Here is a 19,314-nt window from a genome sequence, read left to right on the forward strand (position 1 = left end):
GCGTGGGAGATGGACACCATACAGCAGACAGCATCAGATCTCAAAATGGTGGAGCCTTGATCAAACTCTTATAGCCTCTAGTGGCCCCCACCTAATCATAAAAGCCTAAACATTCACATTCTTTCTCACACAGCGCCTAAGCTACGACCTTGGCTCCCTGTTTATCTGCTCCTGCTGAGATGGGGCAGTATGCTCTGTTCTCTTCTAATCAGACAAATAAGGCGATGACTTTCTGCAAACAGTATTTCTTATAACTCAGCAGTATAATGCATCATAAAACAATATCATTCATTCACAATAAATCAGCAGTCTAATGTAATACAAATCAGTTTAACAAATGTAATAGTTATCACCTTCTTCTAATTCAGGAGAATAATGCAAACTAAAACTACATAATAATTCACAATCTTTAATTAGGGGTCTAACATGGCATAAAATAATATTATAATCCGACACTTTTAACAAATAATTATCTGAATCTTTCAACCAACGTTTTCATCTGATGTAAAATGTATAGAAATCCATTATTTTATTCGATAAATATTAAGTCTAGTTAGTATATACCCTAGTAAGTTATAGTATTCTTTACTTTGTGCAGTCTGCAATTCTGTTGAAGAAAGATGTTGAATCTATTTAATTACTGGAGAAAAATAATAGATTTCTGTGCATTTGTTTTATACGTGCATTCAATTTAAATTGATTTTGTTAGTTAAGCATCTTGAGGCAGAGGGTGGGGGAGTGGTTCCCTACTTTTTTTCTTTTCTTTTTTTGCTGGGAGTTGGCAACCCTATTAGTTATAGGTATATGTAATTATAAATTAGGTGTTACTGTTTAGAATATCAGAATAGGGAAGGCGGTGTAGTTTTAAGCTTATTATAAAGGCTTTAAAGGATTTATGACTTTTCCTACAATACCATGGTGGGCCGGTCACTAGTCAAAATGCCCGGGCTCATATTTTGTCCCAGTGCAACCCTGCTGTATTTGAAGCCATTTTTATTTTTGTATGATACCTGATTTATATTGAATATGGGTGAAGTAAACTAAAGTCTAAAATACTTAGTCATTTGTTTAATTGTAATTTAGCATTATATAACTCACATATAAAACTATCAATTGTAATTTTAAATGGTTTAAAAGCATGTAGAAGAGCATATTTAGGCAAGTACATTTCTCCTTTTGTTATCAAAAAGCAAAGACAAAAAGGAAAAAAAAACTGAATCATTCGTCCCCACCAATGCCAAAACGAAATCTACGCCCTTGGTACAAACTATTTGAAGGAGGTTTGATCAAGGCCTCCTTGCGATTTGAACTGCTTTTTTCCAACCAGAGTAATTCAGTTTATTTTGTCTAGTTAAAAAAGGGTTAAAACTTAACCCCTGGCTTCGCTGCTTCACAGTTTGCTTTTTTGAATCCCTCCCTCCGCAGCACATGGTAAGGTAAACGGTAAGGTTATGAAACTCTCCCTCTCTTTTGTTGTGTGTGTGTGTGTGTGCACAGAGAAAGAGAGAGAGAGAGAGATGGTGTTTAACAAATCAGATCACAATCTGCCACTTTGCAGGACTAGAGAGACCACAGACGAAAGAAGGATCAAGAACAGTGAACCACGGAAAGCTCCACACTGTTCTCATGAAAATGTCTCAAAGAGAAAACTGCACAGGTCATAAAACTGGTTTCACAAGGTACAAATCAGCCTGAGACATCAAAGTTTTAACCATAATATTAGCCAAACAATGTTTTTAATTAGATGAAGGTTTAAAGCCAAGGACAGAACTTCCTTGAAATCTTGCATTTATGTTTGCAGTTTTATCTCGTGATTCAATATTTCATTTTGCCTTTGCTGTTGCGTGGTTTGTTTTCGCTGTAAAGTTGCGTTATCAGGTATACTACAGTAGTCACAGCAGCAATACCTGCAGCACCATGGAAATATTAGCAGTGTGTCTAGAGCTTTGAAAACTACTTTACATGAGCTCTAATTCAACATCAAGATACCACAAATCAGTTCAAATTCATGAACTAGCAAACATTTACCATTCCCAGTGCCCCAGTCATTTAATTAAATACCACTGGGTTTCTGAGTGTTAGCACACTTATGTGGCTGTGATATCTGTAGTAAACGGTACCGTGTACATCATTACACGCTGCCTACAAAACACTTATTTCACCTGCACAGGTCCTCGTTACAGCTGCACTTTGAAACTCGAGTCAGTTATTTCCCAATCAGAATACTTTATTAATCCCTGAGGAGATTACAGCTGCTCCAAGACAGTAACAGACTAAACTATTTAAATATACAATATGTTACAGTTTAAAAATTTAATAAATAGCACTAATATATACAAATTGTTCGATTATAAATATCAAGAATATTACAGAGGTGGTTATAAATAAACAAGAATATTGACAAAGAATATTACAGATATATGACTGACATTTCACTCTAACCTGTGAACTTTGTCATTTGCTATTTTACTCTAGTGTGTGCAAAAAAAGGTGTAATTATTGCAATTATGTATAAGTTGTGTAACATCGTAGTGTTAAGGCTGGCAGTATTAACATAATCATCCACAGTGCTGCTGTTGGTGCAGCAATTACCACTCCAGCTCCACTGGATATTTCCCAGTCAGACAGGCAGTGCTGTGGCCCACTTTCCTCTTGGACTTGTTGTTTATTTTATCCTTTTCATTATGGCAAACAATGCCCTCCACAGTCAGATATTTGACACTGTCAGCACCTGTAAACAGAATTAACATTAACACAAGTTTTTGTTCTGACCTGTCAAAGAAATGAATGGCAGAAGTTCATGTTTATATACCAATATAACCAGCAATGTCCTCAAACTCCGGTTTGTTGGCGATGAGCTCCTCCTTGGTTGGGATGTTGTTGCCCATGTAGCAGGGGAAGCTGATTGGTGGAGAAGCCACCATGATGTGGACCTGTCCAGAGGAATAATGTGTTTTTACCTGTTAGTCACATCCTCAAAGATCATTTTGAACCAGGCAAAATTCTGCAGTTGGACACAAATATCAGTTTAAGCTTTGATGTGATGATTAGTATAGGGCTTTGGAGTTGACGTCACGCCGCAATGCATTGTGGGAGCGCGGCGCCATGTTCGGGGTCTACGAATCAAAACAAATACACTGTGTTGGAACGACGATTACAAGATGCTTAAAAGCAGCTCCAAAGAAACGGACGGTATAGAGACCGATTACATCCAGAGGCGAAGCGGCGGTACTTGCAGAAAATAGCGTGCATTGGAAATGTGGACCCGTATGAAATACGGCCGTGGAGTAGAAACCCTGAAGACCAACCGCTACTAACGTAGCCTGACATATTCGCGTACCTTGTCTGTGGAGTCACCGCGTACAAGTCGTCATTCAAACAAAGGTAAGTCAGCTCGAGTACTGCGTGTGAAATGCGTTTGATTTCCCTGCAAACATTCACATTAGTGCAGCATAAATTCATTCATGAGGGGAAATTACAGTGAGAACATGTGGAGGCTGTTAGAGGGATAACATAGTGAGTTCAGTGCACTGATGTGACATTGTCCTGAAGGATTTAGTTATTCTCTATGGTTAAAGAAATTGCAATAATTTATTCATATTTATTATAAATAATTCTAATTAGACATCTTGCTTCCATATTTGTATCCTGTGTCACTAAAAATACATTTTATTTTAGTTTTATACATTGATTAATGACCTGCAGAATCTCCTTATCATATTAAGTGACTCATAATTGTCACTTTATGCTTTCTCCATCTCTAAAGTGATGACATCCTTGCATTACATACTTTAGGTTCATTTTCTACAGGCAGGTTTCTGACAGAGAACAGGCAGATTTACACTTTAACATGCAGCGTTCTATAGATGGACACATAAAGAAATGGAAAATTACATGTATGTGCTAACTTTCTAAACACTTTGTTACATTTATGATAAAGTAGTCTGCCTTGGCTCATAGTTCTTGTCTTTAAATGAACTTTGTGTGTTTCAGGTCCTGCACTCTCAAAGACTGAATGAACCAGCATTGCAGCCATGGGTCACTGAGCATCACAGGGAAGGTTGAAGCCGCCCACTGCACCTGTAAGGCCGGAGTCGCGGAGACCTGCACCCATGTCGCTGTTCTTCTTTTTAATGTAGAAGCAACAGTGTTGATCTGTGGCACAGGACTGTTACAGATGAACCTGCATGCCGGGTTTTGCTGGGTAATATGACCAAGATACAGTTAGTGGTTGGTCATAAGATAGACTTCTCCTCTTCAGCTGCCCAAAAAAAGGCTCTTGATCAAAACATAAACAGACCATCCGTAGTGACAGGGAAAAGGAGCCGTCCTCAAAAAAGAAAAATCCCACCTGCTACTGTGGAGGAGTTGTCACTGCTATAATGCCATAATGTTTTATCTAGGGGTCTAGATTTATGCCTGTAGTGCACTGCCGTGTAAATAATTTGCATTTACTGAATATGTACTGACTGAGTCCCACTGTTCAAAAATTGAATAAAGAAACAAACTAATGTTTGCCTTTTTTTTATTATTTATTATTAAAACCACTTTGTAGAACATCACATCAGTTACAGTGTAGAATCCATATCATTTATAGTTTACAAGTGACAAAATGTTTACATAAAATCATGACAGTGTTTACCTGATATCACCCACTACTAATATTACTTTATTTACTGTATCTTTTGAAAAAATACCGCTATTTATACAGCACAAGACTTATGAATATTTAACAGGAGCAGGTTTCATATTTCCCTGGTTTTATTATCACACTGTTCACCAAACGCAGCAAACCTTCACCATCTTATCCAGAAGGGTCACCTCTTCACCCTCACATAGAAGAAGTAATCTGATTGGCATGGTGGTATGTTTGAAGCAGGTCCCTTGTGTAGCGCTGGAACTCAGTCATGATGTTTCATCCATTTCATAGGCTGGTTTGCTGCAATAATGCCAAATAATTAGCAACTCTATAAATAGAAGGTAGTTCTGCAAAATCACTCAGTAGGATGTTTGTTCTAATTTGCTATGAGCTCAGAGTGCATCGAAAATAAAATAATAGGCTATAAAGAGTGATATGAACATATTTAGAACTTACTGGAATGAAAATGTCTGGCGCACCAACAGATATTTTGAGATGGAAGAGAACTGGATATCAGCTCGTCTCACAGCTTCTATCCAGGCTAGACGCCTTCGTTTGGTAACATCGATACACGAGCTGCCTCGTGTTGCTTCCAGGTTGGGAAAGAATGAAAAGATAAACCATTTTCAAGCTTATTCTCTTGCCAGTCATGCGATCGAACATTGCAGCGCACCACACAGCAAGAACAAACCGTGGCTGTTGTGTGTGCCTTCGCTCCTTCGTCGCTTGCGCTTAGACCCCGAACATGGCGGATCAGGCCAAAATCCTTTCCACGCCCACCCCCGTGACATCACGCTCCAAAGCCCTATTGCCAGGAGGTTCCTGGTTTGAACCCTGACTGGGGTCTTTGTGGAGTTTGCATCTACCTTTTGCTGTTTGGGGTTTGACTGTTTCACCCACATAAATCTGTGTTTTAGGTTAACTGGTGACTCTAAACTGGTGCTTGATGTGTATAAAACAAAGCAGTGTATCAATGTATGGTTAAATGTCTTACAATTAAGATCACACAGGATGGTGAAGAAAAAGTGCTTATGAATGAGAGTACATGACGTTACTCATGCCAGTCTGATTAGGGACAGATTTCTACTAAAGGTGGGACTTGGCCCAGCTTAGAAAGTGATTAGCTTTCATATTTTTTTTAATCTTTAGTATTGCAAAATCAGTCATTCCCAAATATACATGTATCAATGATGTAATTATATCTGGGATGTTCAAAACAATACAAAAATAATTTGATCCAGATATCCTGGATTCAGAGTTTTTTATTGTGGAGGGAATTTTCTGCTTTTTTTTTTTTTTTTTTTTGCCTGTCCCGTTTGGCTCTTTTGCCATCAGAATTATTGTCTAAAGGCGAAGAAAGATGCCCAACGGATTTACTTTACCAAATTGACCATCCCAGCCTTGCCATAATAGTCTATTTGATTCACCTTTTATTGTTTATTTTATTTATTTTTTTATTTTCACTTGCTAGATATGGGACAGACTTGAATGAGGAAAAGAAAAGGGAGAAAGGAAGGGGGGGGGGGGGGGACAGCGGAGAAGAGGGACGGGGATAAAGGGCAAAAAAACAAAAACCAACTAAATAAGCAGACAAAAAAAAATACATATATCAATCACCTGGATCACCAAGAAAACAAGCAGAAGAAAACGAGAGCAATACAATAAACAACATCACATGTGGGAATATAACAGTAAATACTAAATATTAAACATTATTGTGCAGCACGTAAGATCGACAGCACAGTGTGCTTTGAGGTAGGAGCCAAAAAGGGTGTAGTTTGTGTGTGTGAGCACCCGTGTGTACACCTGTGAGCATGGACGCGCTTGTTTTTAAAAGGTTCCTTCATGTAATGAGTGAAGTTTTAGACCTAGATTACTCGCGCTCCTCACTACGGCAGCCGTAATGCTCTGACAATCCATCAAGCAGTGCGGCTTACCAAAGTTGTACTAAAACATTTTTTAACAGATTTCTGCAGCCAAAATCGGTTCGAGGTCAGTAAGCACAACCAGAATTCATACATAAGGCACACTCTCGATTTTTGAGAAAATTAAAGGATTTTAAGTGTGCCTTATAGTGTGGAAAATACATTATACAGAAGAAAAGAATGTATATTGCGATATATATCGTTACCACATGTGCTTCAAATTATATTGCGATATGGATTTTAGGCCATATCGCCCAGCCCTAGCAAAGACCCATGTGGTTCACGCTGATCTCAGCTACAATCCAGGAGACAAGGGTGTGCAGATCGATGCAGATATCGATCCAAACGTTGGTAGTGGTATATGTTCCTGTAAGTTCACTACTTTACTCCCGTTTCATGAAAAAGCAGCTCTCTCTGCTCGACTCTCCTCTCCTGCACAGACACTTTGCTCCGCCTCCTTTTCCGTCTCTGCTGTGATTTGTTGCTGCGAAGTCACGTGACTCAGCATCGCAAGGTAACCACGTGGGGTGTTATTTCAAAAGTAGCGCCAATCTCCTTTTCCTAAATTCCTTTCCTTGGCCTCAATGAAAACGTCATCGTGGGAAGGAGATTTGCTAAGGACTCAGGGAAAGAGAGGAGCGGTGCTGAGAATTGGAACAGCCTTACACTTGTCTCTCTATAACAACGTGACACCGGATGTCCGCCTGTTGAAACTACATTGTGCAGAAGATGGACTACAAAACAAACATCTTACTTCGTCACAATGTGTTCTAACCCTATTGTTTTATGGAGGTCATATAAACGAGAACAGCCTGTTAAAAATATCCTTTCATTACAAAGTTTGAATTTTAAAGAAGAAGGAACAGTTAGGGTCAGATTTACTAACATCTGCAGCAGCTCAAAGACGTCTTTTGATGTTAAAAAGCTGCTGGATTTACTGAAGCGACTCAGTGTCAGTTTGTGACTGAAGTTATGACATATGTGTTTGTAAGAGTTTCACTTTCAGGAGAAGAAAATTTAAATGAGTGACACAAATGTAAATTACAAAGTCTGTGGCACACAATTTACTACAAATTGCAAAAAATCTACCACAGAATCCTGTCTTGTTCCTGCTGTGGTTGTGATAGTGAGGACAGTTTATTGTTTTAGGGGGAAATGTTATCAAAACAAGTTTCTGATCCGCTCAAAGTTGTTATTTCAGTTCCAAAAGTTTGGCTCTGTCCTAAAACTCTCCAGTCAGATCTTATACTGATTGTTTTGAGGTGAGCCCCACTTATTTTTCCTTAATAATACAGTTTATGTGAAACCAAGCAGAAATGAATTACGCTTCTTATTTTTTTTTTGTAGTGCACACAGCTAACTCTCTCTGCTGAATATGTAAAAAATAAAAGTGTTACTGTGTTACATGCCTGACTGTTGCTCATGGTCTGATGGGAAATAATGTTTTCTGTTCTTTAGCACATCGAAGAGTCAGCTGTTCACAGAGTTTAGCTTTAAAGGATGAAACAGTTTTTTACTGATGCCTCTCTCCTCTCGATAAATCTGTACCCGAGTCCTAATCCTCAGAACACTTTGCACAGTGCTCAGTGATTTCTTTCAGAACAGTTATTTCTGATATTAAAAGCATTTTGATTCTCCTTCATCCTCCTCTTATTTATCCCAATTTCCCTGCTGTTTTCAGAGAGAAACACTTGCATGAATCAAGAGCTTACTCTGTATTGTTGAGCCACTAATTGGTGCTGCTCTCAGCAGAAAGCTGATTTTTACTGAACTGAAGTGGCTTCTTCTTAGAGAGATTAAAACACACTGTTAGTAGATCATCCTGCAGTTGTGACATCACAATAATTTACTTCGCTTTATAAATCTGTCACTTCTATCACATATAAAATTAAGCACATAATACAATAAGGATTCTCTGCAACCTGTGAAAGTTTTTTACACTTTTTTAATTGAGAAGGTCTCCTCCTCCAGGGCCCAAATCTCTCCTTGTGCTCAGACCATCAGTCTCTGCTTCCTGCTCTGCTGTCTTTGAGGGGTTTGAGCCGTTGACTTTGTCCTCTTTAAAGGAGACTGCAGGGTCTCCAAACGATGCTGTCCCTCCTCGACTCTTATAAGAGATGTTACCTACAGTTGGACCTTTGGTTCTCCAGCTGCTAAACTATAGTTTACCATGTCAGGTGTAGTCCCTAAAGATTGTAAACATGTTGTAGTCAAACCCCTGCTTAAAAAAATCTGTTCTTGATGCTACGATTCTTGCAAATGACATCTCCAAACTACCTTTTCTTTCCAAAATTCTTGAAAAGAGAATTCACAGTCAATGAAAGACCTTCCTGGAAAAGCAAAATCTTTTCCAAAAGGCAAAAGGTTTTCCAATCTCTTTTTAAACCCTTTCATAGCACTGAATCAGCCCTTTTTAAGGGCTGATTCATTTAAGTTTTTAATGACATATTTTTAGCTACTGGCATTAAGGTTTTGATGTCTCTTAACCTTGTAAAATTCAGTGACAAAAAGACTGAGGTGATGGTTTTTGGCAGCTCCACTGAGACACCAAATGTATATTTAGATACCTTGGCCCAGTATGTTAAGCCAACTGTCATAAACCTGCTGGTCAAAGTGGACTGTGATCTGAAACTTGACAGTTAGATCAAAGCAGTGGTAAAATCAAGCTTCTTTCAGCTCAGGCAGTGAGCTAAAATAAAGCCAATTCTTTCACAAAGGCACTTTGAGACAGTTATCCACGCCTTAGCACTCGATTGGATTACTGTAATGCACTTTATATAGGGGTCAGTGCTTCATACATCTACAGAACGTCCAATATGTTGCAGCTCGAAAGTTGGAGCACATTTTCCCTATTTTAGCTTCAGTTCACCTGCTGCCCATTTCTTTTTAGGATTCCTTTTAAAATTATTTTATTTGCTTTTAAAGCCTGCCATGGCCTAGTCCAATCTTATCTCTCTGAGCTGCTAGAGCCGTATACACCCACCTCTCTCAGGTCAGCTGATCAGCTGTTCCTGAATGTACCCAGGACTGAGCGTAAACTTAGAAGAGTTTTTTCTGTAGCAGCTCCAAAACTGTGGAACAATATGCCTTTTCAGATAAGACAGGCCTCTTCTGTTTTTTTGTTTTATTTGATTCTGTGCTGTTTTGTCTTATTTTAAATATAGGGCTGTTTTAATTTTGATGTATTATGTGTTTTATTTTGTGCTGTTTTTTTATTCTATGTATTTTGCCAGAAACGCAGGGAGCTCACAAAACTATTTCAATGACCACCAAACAGCTAAAACAATAAATGAGGGCAGGTGAACAGATTCCACACAAAGACGTGAACATAAAGTGCGGACCCGATGCATCAAAACATGTCGTCTTTCTCACCCGACGACATAAACACGGACACGCCGTCGGGGCAGGAAGTCAACATCTCACTGATTCTGAGCTGCAGCATTTGTTCCTCTTCAACCAAAAGAAAGCTTCATTTTTGCTTTTTAATACATTTTTTTTAAAATTTTACCAAATTGAAAAACACTTAGCTTGCTGTTGTTCTGTGTTTTATCCTCAGTTACTTTGAAACAGTTACTGAGTCAAAATTGAATTTAATCAAATCGATTAAATCAGTGATGATACCCAGCCCTAGTGAGTAGCCTAAGCCCAACAGAAGTGGATGTAGCTGTGGGTAATGAGAAAAGATGAAAAGGTTGATAACACATTATATGCAGTAAATGCACTGCCCAAGTGTCCCCTCTCCCCACTGCCTGTCAATAAAGAACTTTGTGTTGACAAGATTGTTAGGTAATCATTTACAAATCTATATTATCTGCATGGACAGCGTTAACTGATGAGGTTGAAAAATTCAATATTCAAAAGATTACTCTTCGGCCACCACGCTTCTGCCATCTGCTGTTTTTTGTTTTAAATTAGCCACAGTCAAAGCTTCGCTATGAAATCTGGGATATGTTGGCCGCGAATGATACACCTGACTCATCCTTCAAGTCCGGGGAAATGAAGGGCGCAGTTCCAGCCGCATTTGAAATTGGGACAGCCTTCATCACGTCGCTGTGGTGTAATCAGCCTCCAAATGGGGTCTCAAAGTTGTACCAAAGAACTCTGTACCTCCCTCCATCCAACCACACATTTCTTCTGGGTTTGCCATCAGCCCTGCCTGCCTCAGGGAATCCGGGACTGTGACCAACCACTGCACATGCTCCACTGAGGTATCACTATGAATGACGACATCATCCAGGTAGGAAACAGCATATGCAGTGTGAGGACGCAGCTATCGCTACATGAAGTGCTGAAAAATGGCCGGGGCTTCAAACAAGTCAAACGGAAGTGTGACGAATTGGTACGAACCATACAGAGTGGAGGAGGCCGTTTTTGTCTTTGGACTCTGCAGACAAGGGAATCTGCCAATCAGCTGCGTTTCAAAGTGGTGCTTCATGAGAGTCGTGCACACGGGCAGGGGGGAGAACACATCTGCAAAGTGCTGTTGCAATGCAGGAACATCTGCTTTATTGGAATGTGTGAGATGTTAATCACAATGCATCTTAAACACACTCTCTAAAAACTTCATGCCCACAGCACATTTTTGAGAAAAATCTAATATTTTTGTCCTTGAAGATAATTTCAAAGTTTTTAATGAGCTGCAGGAACCCTGTTCTGTGTGAGTGGAGAACAGCCAAGTCTCCTCCTCTGATAAAGCTCCACATGTACCACGGAAAACAGTTAAATTAGTTTGAATTGGAAATCAAGGCTCAAACTACTTGCTGTGAGACCATTTCTTCATTTTTCACACCAAACTGTTTAATAAGACAAACTTTACACAGAGTTCATCAAATATAACTAACACTTTAATATTATCAGGATTTCATAATATAAACTTCAAATCAACAAGAAAACAGCTGCAGAACATGTGAATCAAAATGAATTCATTAAAAAACAACATGTGGACTTCAAGGATACAGTAAATACACTAAAGTGAAAGGAGGAGCCAAAAATTTGAAGGAATTTGAATTAAGTAAAAGTAGTCATCTGTGATCTTTAAAATGGTCCTGATGTGTGCTACTGTTTTTAACTTTTAATATTTCTTTCCTGCCACTATGAATACGAATGTGGTCTTTTCCTAATTAAATAAATGTTACACTGACTCACTGCTCCATCTTCTGGTACAAACTGGTATTACATGGAAGTACAGCCCAAAACCAGTTTAGCTTGAGTTTCTTTTTTCTGGACATAAAGTCACAGCAGGTGTTGTTTCAAAGCTGGTGGAAAGATTTGGTTCATTTTGGAGGTTTTAAGAGCAACTGCTGTGAAAATATTTGTAGTTTTGGGAGAAAATGATTTAAGAGAAGATTTTACCACAGCAAAAGATTAAATATGAATGAAGGATTGAAATTTTACTTAGGTAACACATAAAATGAATACAACTACTAAACACTACTGTGTCCTAAGCGAACAAAGAATAAAATGTAACAGAGATAACATTTTAGAGAATTAAATCCCTAAAAGGAAAAAACATAAACTTGATATATGACCCTGAAACCAGAAGAGGATCTTTCTCTCTCTTCAGATTCATTGTGATCCAGTGATTTCAGTCCTGCATGATCAGGCTGATGTTTGCACAGAGCAGATAATGAAGTGAAGGTTTTTGCACATTGGTAACAGTGAAACAGTTTATTTACAGTGTGGGATCGTTTGTGTTAGGAGTATGAACTGAGATTCCTGAAGCTCTTGTCAAACTGGTCACAGCTGAAGTTCACTTCCATGTGTGTATGTTCATGTTTGTTACGATGACCTGATTGTGAGAAGCTTTTGTCTCAGTGTCTGCACTTGTATGGTCTCTCTCCTGATTGGATTCACTTATGCTTTTTCATTGAGCTCATGTCCAGTGGTGAAGGATGACCCACACTGGTCACAGATGTGCTTTTTGATCCCACTGTGGAGGAGTTCATGTATTTTTAATGTACTTGGTGTGTGGAAGGCTCTCCCACATTCTTTGCAGTCGTTCATTTTGTCTCCAGTGTGGCTATGTTGATGTGGTTTTTGGTCCCGATGATGATTGGAAGTTTTTCTACAAAGGTCACAGAGAAACTCTTTCCCACCACCACAGTGACAACAGGGTTGAGAAATGGATCCATGTGCGTCGCTCTGCTTCTAAACAAAGACATTGTAAGTCAGGGAATTCCTTCAACGTTTTTATCCTGAACGTTGCCGGAAATAAAGAGCATCTCTGCCAACGTCCAATTACATTTTACTGTTTACATTACAACACTCAGCTTACTGAGCGAAAATGAGTCTTCATTTTTCCAAAGAGTTCATTCAGTATAACTCCATAAGTTTACTGATCAGACTTGTTCCAAACAATCAGGTTAAAATTACAAGATAGAAAATTAAATACATACCTCACAGTAACTGCACTTGTAGAGTTACTTTCTGGTGTGGATCTGTTGGTGTTTATTCAGCTGATGTGGAGATTTAAAAGTCTTCTCACACAGGTCACATTTATAAGGTCTCTCCTCAGTGTGGCTAAACATGTGTCGTCGTAACTGTGCATCTGTTGTAAACAGTTTTCCACACTGATCACAGTAGTAAACATCATTTCCAGTGTGAATCCGTAGGTGAATATTTCGGTAGTGTTTGTCACTGAAACTTTTTCCACAAAAGTCGCAGCTGTACGCCTTAATTAATGAGTGGGTAACTAGATGCCTCTGTAAATTGCTATTTTGAGGAAAAGCCTTACCACACAACTCAAAACTGTGTGCTTTAACTCCACTGTGGATTAGTTGGTGTTTTTTTAGGCCTCCAGCCCAGGTAAAAGACTTTCCACAAAACTCACAGCTGTAAGGTTTAACTCCACTGTGGATGAGTTGGTGTGTTTTTAAGGTTTGAGCCTGGGTAAAAGACTTTCCACACAAGTCACAGCTGTAAGGTTTAACTCCACTGTGAATGGTTTGGTGTCTTTTTAAGTCTCCAGCCTTGGTAAAAGACTTTCCACACAACTCACAGCTGTAAGGTTTAACTCCACTGTGAATGAGTTGGTGTCTTTTTAAGTCTCCAGCCTGGGTAAAAGACTTTCCACACAAGTCACAGATGTAAGGTTTAACTCCACTGTGGATGAGTTGGTGTCTTTTTAAGTCTCGAGCCTGGGTAAAAGACTTTCCACACAACTCACAACTGTAAGGTTTAACTCCACTGTGGATGTGTTGGTGTGTTTTTAGGCTTTGAGCCAGGGTAAAAGACTTTCCACACAAATCACAACTGTAAGGTTTAACTCCACTGTGAATGATTTGGTGTCTTTTTAAGTTTCCAGCCTTGGTAAAAGACTTTCCACACAACTCACAGCTGTAAGGTTTAACTCCACTGTGAATGATTTGGTGTCTTTTTAAGTCTCCAGCCTGGGTAAAAGACTTTCCACACAATTCACAGCTAAAAGGTTTAAATCCATTGTGGATGATTTGGTGTCTTTTTAAGTCTCCAGCCTGGGCAAAAGACTTTCCACACAACTCACAACTGTAAGGTTTAACTCCACTGTGGATGAGTTGGTGTGTTTTTAGGCTTTGAGCCAGGGTAAAAGACTTTCCACACAAGTCACAACTGTACGCTTTAACTCCACTGTGGATGAGTTGGTGAGTTTTTAAGTGTCCAGCCAGGGTAAAAGACTTTCCACACAAGTAACAGCTGAAAGGTTTAACTCCACTGTGGATGATTTGGTGTCTTTTTAAGTCTCCAGCCAGGGTAAAAGACTTTCCACACAATTCACAGTTGTACGCCTTAATTCCAGAGTGGGTAACTAGATGCCTCTGTAAATTGCTATTTTGAGCAAAAGCCTTACCACATGACTCACAGCTGTGTGCTTTAAATCCACTGTGGATGAGTTGGTGTTTTTTTAGGCTTTGAGCCAGGGTAAAAGACTTTCCACACAAGTCACAGCTGTAAGGTTTAACTCCACTGTGGATGAGTTGGTGTGTTTTTAAGGTTTGAACCAGGGTAAAAGACTTTCCACACAACTCACAGCTGTAAGGTTTAACTCCACTGTGGATGAGTTGGTGTGTTTTTAAGGTTTTAGCCAGGGTAAAAGACTTTCCACAAAACTCACAGCTGTAAGGTTTAACTCCACTGTGAATGGTTTGGTGTCTTTTTAAGTCTCCAGCCTGGGTAAAAGACTTTCCACACAATTCACAGCTAAAAGGTTTAAATCCATTGTGGATGATTTGGTGTCTTTTTAAGTCTCCAGCCTGGGCAAAAGACTTTCCACACAACTCACAACTGTAAGGTTTAACTCCACTGTGGATGAGTTGGTGTGTTTTTAGGCTTTGAGCCAGGGTAAAAGACTTTCCACACAAGTCACAACTGTACGCTTTAACTCCACTGTGGATGAGTTGGTGAGTTTTTAAGTGTCCAGCCAGGGTAAAAGACTTTCCACACAAGTAACAGCTGAAAGGTTTAACTCCACTGTGGATGATTTGGTGTCTTTTTAAGTCTCCAGCCAGGGTAAAAGACTTTCCACACAATTCACAGTTGTACGCCTTAATTCCAGAGTGGGTAACTAGATGCCTCTGTAAATTGCTATTTTGAGCAAAAGCCTTACCACATGACTCACAGCTGTGTGCTTTAAATCCACTGTGGATGAGTTGGTGTTTTTTTAGGCTTTGAGCCAGGGTAAAAGACTTTCCACACAAGTCACAGCTGTAAGGTTTAACTCCACTGTGGATGAGTTGGTGTGTTTTTAAGGTTTGAACCAGGGTAAAAGACTTTCCACACAACTCACAGCTGTAAGGTTTAACTCCACTGTGGATGAGTTGGTGTGTTTTTAAGTTTTGAGCCAGGGTAAAAGACTTTCCACAAAACTCACAGCTGTAAGGTTTAACTCCACTGTGGATGAGTTGGTGTGTTTTTAAGTTTTGAGCCTGGGTAAAAGACTTTCCACACAAGTCACAGTTGTACGCTTTAAATCCACTGTGGATGAGTTGGTGAGTTTTTAAGGTTCCAGCAAGGGTAAAAGACTTTCCACACAACTCACAGCTGTAAGGTTTAACTCCACTGTGGATGAGTTGGTGTGTTTTTAGGGTTTGAGCCAGGGTAAAAGACTTTCCACAAAACTCACAGCTGTAAGGTTTAACTCCACTGTGGATGAGTTGGTGTGTTTTTAAGGTTTGAGCCAGTGTAAAAGACTTTCCACACAAGTCACAACTGTAAGCTTTAACTCCACTGTGGATGATTTGGTGTCGTTTTAAGTGTCCAGCCAGGGTAAAATCCTTCCCACACTCATCACAGCTGTAGGTTTTCTCTCCCTTTCTTCTGTGAGGTTTGTCGGCCTCCTGATAGCGCTGACTTCTTGCTCCATGTTGGTCCTGCAGTGACAGAGATACAAACAGAGGCAGTGAGTGAAATGCAGTCGCGGAACAAACTCAAACTCCCTCCATTGGTGGAATCAAACATGTCAACAAACACATTGTTGGTGTGTTACCACCACCTTCTGGTCATAGTATCACGTTACAATGATGTGCTACAATGAGAGTTGTACAAAATGACATTATTGAAGAAATATTGATCAGTAGAGAAACTCTTTTACTTCAGAAAAAAATTTGAGTTCAACTGATGATATTGTTGTTTCAATGTGTGCTGATAAAATATGATCTTTGTATTTTCTTGTAACTTCTGTGGTTTTTGGTTGTGAATGTAGATTTTGTATATATGGAGGAGCCCAGGATGGAAAAGATAAAGCTGCTGTTAACAGGTTTTTAAAAACCAACCAGCTGTACACACAGTTTCAATAACAGTGTAACTGTGATGTTTTTCTCACCTTTTGTGTTGAAGTCATTGTTTCCTCTGTAGTGGCTGAGCTGAGTCCAAATGGCTGAAATTGTTCCTCTGCTGCACCACCAGACTCTTCTCCTCGTGTTACTCAGCTGGGACACAAAAGTATATATTTGTATTTTATCCCTGACAACAAGAAGCAGAGCAAATAAACATGACTAAACTCCTCAGTGACAACAATACCTATGAAGCTTCAAGGCGAAACCCCAGAAGCAACTACAAAAAGAAAGTCATCAGTTGCCTACAAGAACTTGAAAGGGAAAAACCCCTGACCCCCTGCATATCACCGCCTTTACACAGGGGATGCTACACCCTGTATATATGGACTTCCATAGATCCACAAAGATGGAGTCCCGATCAGTCAAAATGGTAGCAGTATAAACTCAGCCACCTACTACATTTCAAGCACCTAATGGTTGAAATGTAAATGAGTTTTTAAAAAACATTTCGAAACTCACTTTGTTAATGAGGAATTCTAAAATTATTTTACAAATGGAGAATTTATTTATCAAAATTTATCAAAATTATTATTTTGATTTACTCATGAAAGTGGCCACTTTCATGAGTAAACTATATAAGCTTTTACTATTTCTTTTCCATATGGGTTGTATCTGCTTGACACATGAGGGGGCGTCATAAATAATACCCTGATGCTATAAAAACAACTGCTTGTGTATTATTGGGCGGAGATTGACGCCGAGTGTGTGACAGTGTTCATCTCCCCACGCGTGTGTTCATTAAAATCATCGTTTGACCTAACCCTCCTGGACAAGTGTTGTGATTTTGAATCCATCCTGTATTCCTCCTCAATATTTAGACCCTTAACAGTGTCCACGTCGCACAGCTCCATGGATTTTGGATTATCTTCTCTGCTCAAGGGGAGGAGGTGGAGAATAAATCTATTCGGGTCCAGCTATGTCGGATTATTGCTGCCAACCTGTTTTTAGTGGAGCGCTTATCGTAGCATCACAAAGACTTTATTTTGGCTACAACTGGAGGAGTTTCCCATTCACCGCCAAAGCAGCAAGCCCCTCAGCATGCAGACTGAATCACTCCAGTCACTGTGTGACACATCTCTCCCTACACCAGCTACAGGAATTAAAGTTGGCGTGTAGAGCCTCCCGCCTGTCTCCATGTCCATGTCGACGCAGCAGCAGACAAGTGCTGCATTTTCCTTGACACAACCAGTGGCTGCTTCTAGCGCCACATTCACCTTAGCCATGGCAGTGCCAGCTTCCACAACCGTGGCTTCCAGGAGGAGGCGGCATTCACGTCATCACCGCGGCTTACAGCAGCATGAGGTGGGTGACTGTATTCCGCATGTTTTTTCTAAGGAGGAAACTAAAATCAACACAGATTTGCCAGTTCATGGGCCCGGTTATGAAGAGACTGCTCATGTTCATGAAAGGACTAAGACTGACAAGTTACTGCCCAAGTCTTCCACAGAACATCTTATCCCTTTGCACAATTATCTAGCATCTCTGTGTATTGATCATGCCACGACCCATGCTTCTAAGAAGTCAGGCTTTAAGACTGTTTTCACTGGAGATGCTAGCCGTGAGGCTCAGCAAAGCCCCTGTGGGACTGAGACCCAGGCCAGGTTAGATCCAGAGGCTGATTTGGAGGACTAACTTTGCTCTGGACCTCCCAAAGAGCCTGTTGCTGCTTCCATGGGGGTCACTGGGCAGTTTGTGCAGCCTCTTCTAGTGTCTGCTGGGGGTTCAGACGAACCACCCCAGCACTCCACGGCTCCCGCTCCGCCATCAGTTCCTGCTGAGTGCTCTGGAGAGCCTGCCCTGCTGTCTGTGGTTGCCATGCCGTCACCTGCCATGCCTCAGCCAGAGGTCTCCGCACCTTCTCGCCCTGCTACGCCAGCTGGATGTTCAGCCGAGCCCGTCCAGCATCCTGCAGCTTCCACGTCTGGTTCTGTCTTGTTACTGATCAAAACCCTAGAGAAGTGAGCTTCTCCACATTACAATGGGCACTGGAGAACATCACCTATGTGGTACACAATTAGATAGTAAGTCCTAAGTCCCTTGTCTAAAAGGATTCAGCAAGGTAATCCATTCTAAATTCTTCTTGATGCATGCTCAATCATCCAGGTAAGTAAATCTCAAAAAGTTGATTCTGTTCATCTGGACGTAACGTTTTCAGTGGGAGAAACGTTTCGTCACTCATCCAAGTGACTTCTTCAGTCTCAGCTGACTGCAGGTTTCCCCAATCTTATAAACAGTAACTAGAACCACTGAAGGAACAATGAGCTGGGAGGTCAGTTCCTTCATCATAATTATGTAAATTCTCATGACCACTGATCAAAGACCACTGATCAATGGCCATGAGTACCATTCACAGAGAGTTGGGGAATGGCTGCAATCACAGCATTGTAACATGGCGAAAGATGTCCCCTTAGGCCCCCTCCTTGATTCAGAGATGGTCTTTCCCTTCTCATGTAAATGGCCTCCTTGACGCCACGCTAAAACTGGTGTTCCTCCCTGTCCGGGATGTGTACATCCTCATCAGTGAAAGAGTGTCCACTGGCCTGTAGGTGTTGTGGAAGCAGATTTATCTTCTCATGTATTAATCACATATTTAATCATATCACATTAGTTATAGTAATATCACTTTCTCACTTTACTATAGTAAGAGCACTCTTGTCACCAGTTTGCATGCATGTGGAATGTTAACACAGTGAGGCCATTGTAATGGGAGACATTGAAGACACAGTGGGACTCCTTCTCCTTATCAGGGATGTAAATCCTTAGGTGACGATCAAGCAGAAAACAAGGTCATAATTCGTGTAATCTGTACTTTCACTTTTGTGGTATTGTGTTAGCATTGTGACGTCTGGCTAGTTACCGATGGATAACCAGCAGAATAACAAATCACTGAAAAATAAAATCCGTGAGATCTCCAACATGTAACAGGTCGTTGGTGTCCATC

General features: G+C 40.2%; 3 protein-coding genes and 1 pseudogene across 3 annotated transcripts in view; 1 reads left to right on the top strand and 3 right to left on the bottom strand.

The window, feature by feature from the left end:
- Positions 1-19,314, bottom strand: part of LOC148103302 (polymeric immunoglobulin receptor-like) — a 796,664-nt gene that overhangs the window by 490,798 nt on the left and 286,552 nt on the right. The gene's annotated exons all lie outside the window — the stretch shown is intronic.
- Positions 1-19,314, top strand: part of LOC118456030 (cell adhesion molecule DSCAM-like) — a 533,233-nt gene that overhangs the window by 198,764 nt on the left and 315,155 nt on the right. The window lies entirely within an intron of this gene.
- On the bottom strand, positions 2,589-2,924 carry LOC148103319 (amidophosphoribosyltransferase-like). Its single transcript, XM_087832186.1, has 2 exons — positions 2,813-2,924; positions 2,589-2,731 (listed from the first exon to the last, which is right to left on the bottom strand). Exons 1-2 carry the CDS (start codon positions 2,922-2,924, stop codon positions 2,589-2,591), a joined length of 255 nt encoding a protein of 84 aa, XP_087688312.1.
- On the bottom strand, positions 13,190-18,205 carry LOC148103320 (uncharacterized; annotated as a pseudogene).

Source organism: Neolamprologus brichardi, chromosome 3 (assembly GCF_056152115.1).
Source record: "Neolamprologus brichardi isolate AB-2024 chromosome 3, ASM5615211v1, whole genome shotgun sequence".
Taxonomy (NCBI): Eukaryota; Metazoa; Chordata; class Actinopteri; order Cichliformes; family Cichlidae; genus Neolamprologus; species Neolamprologus brichardi.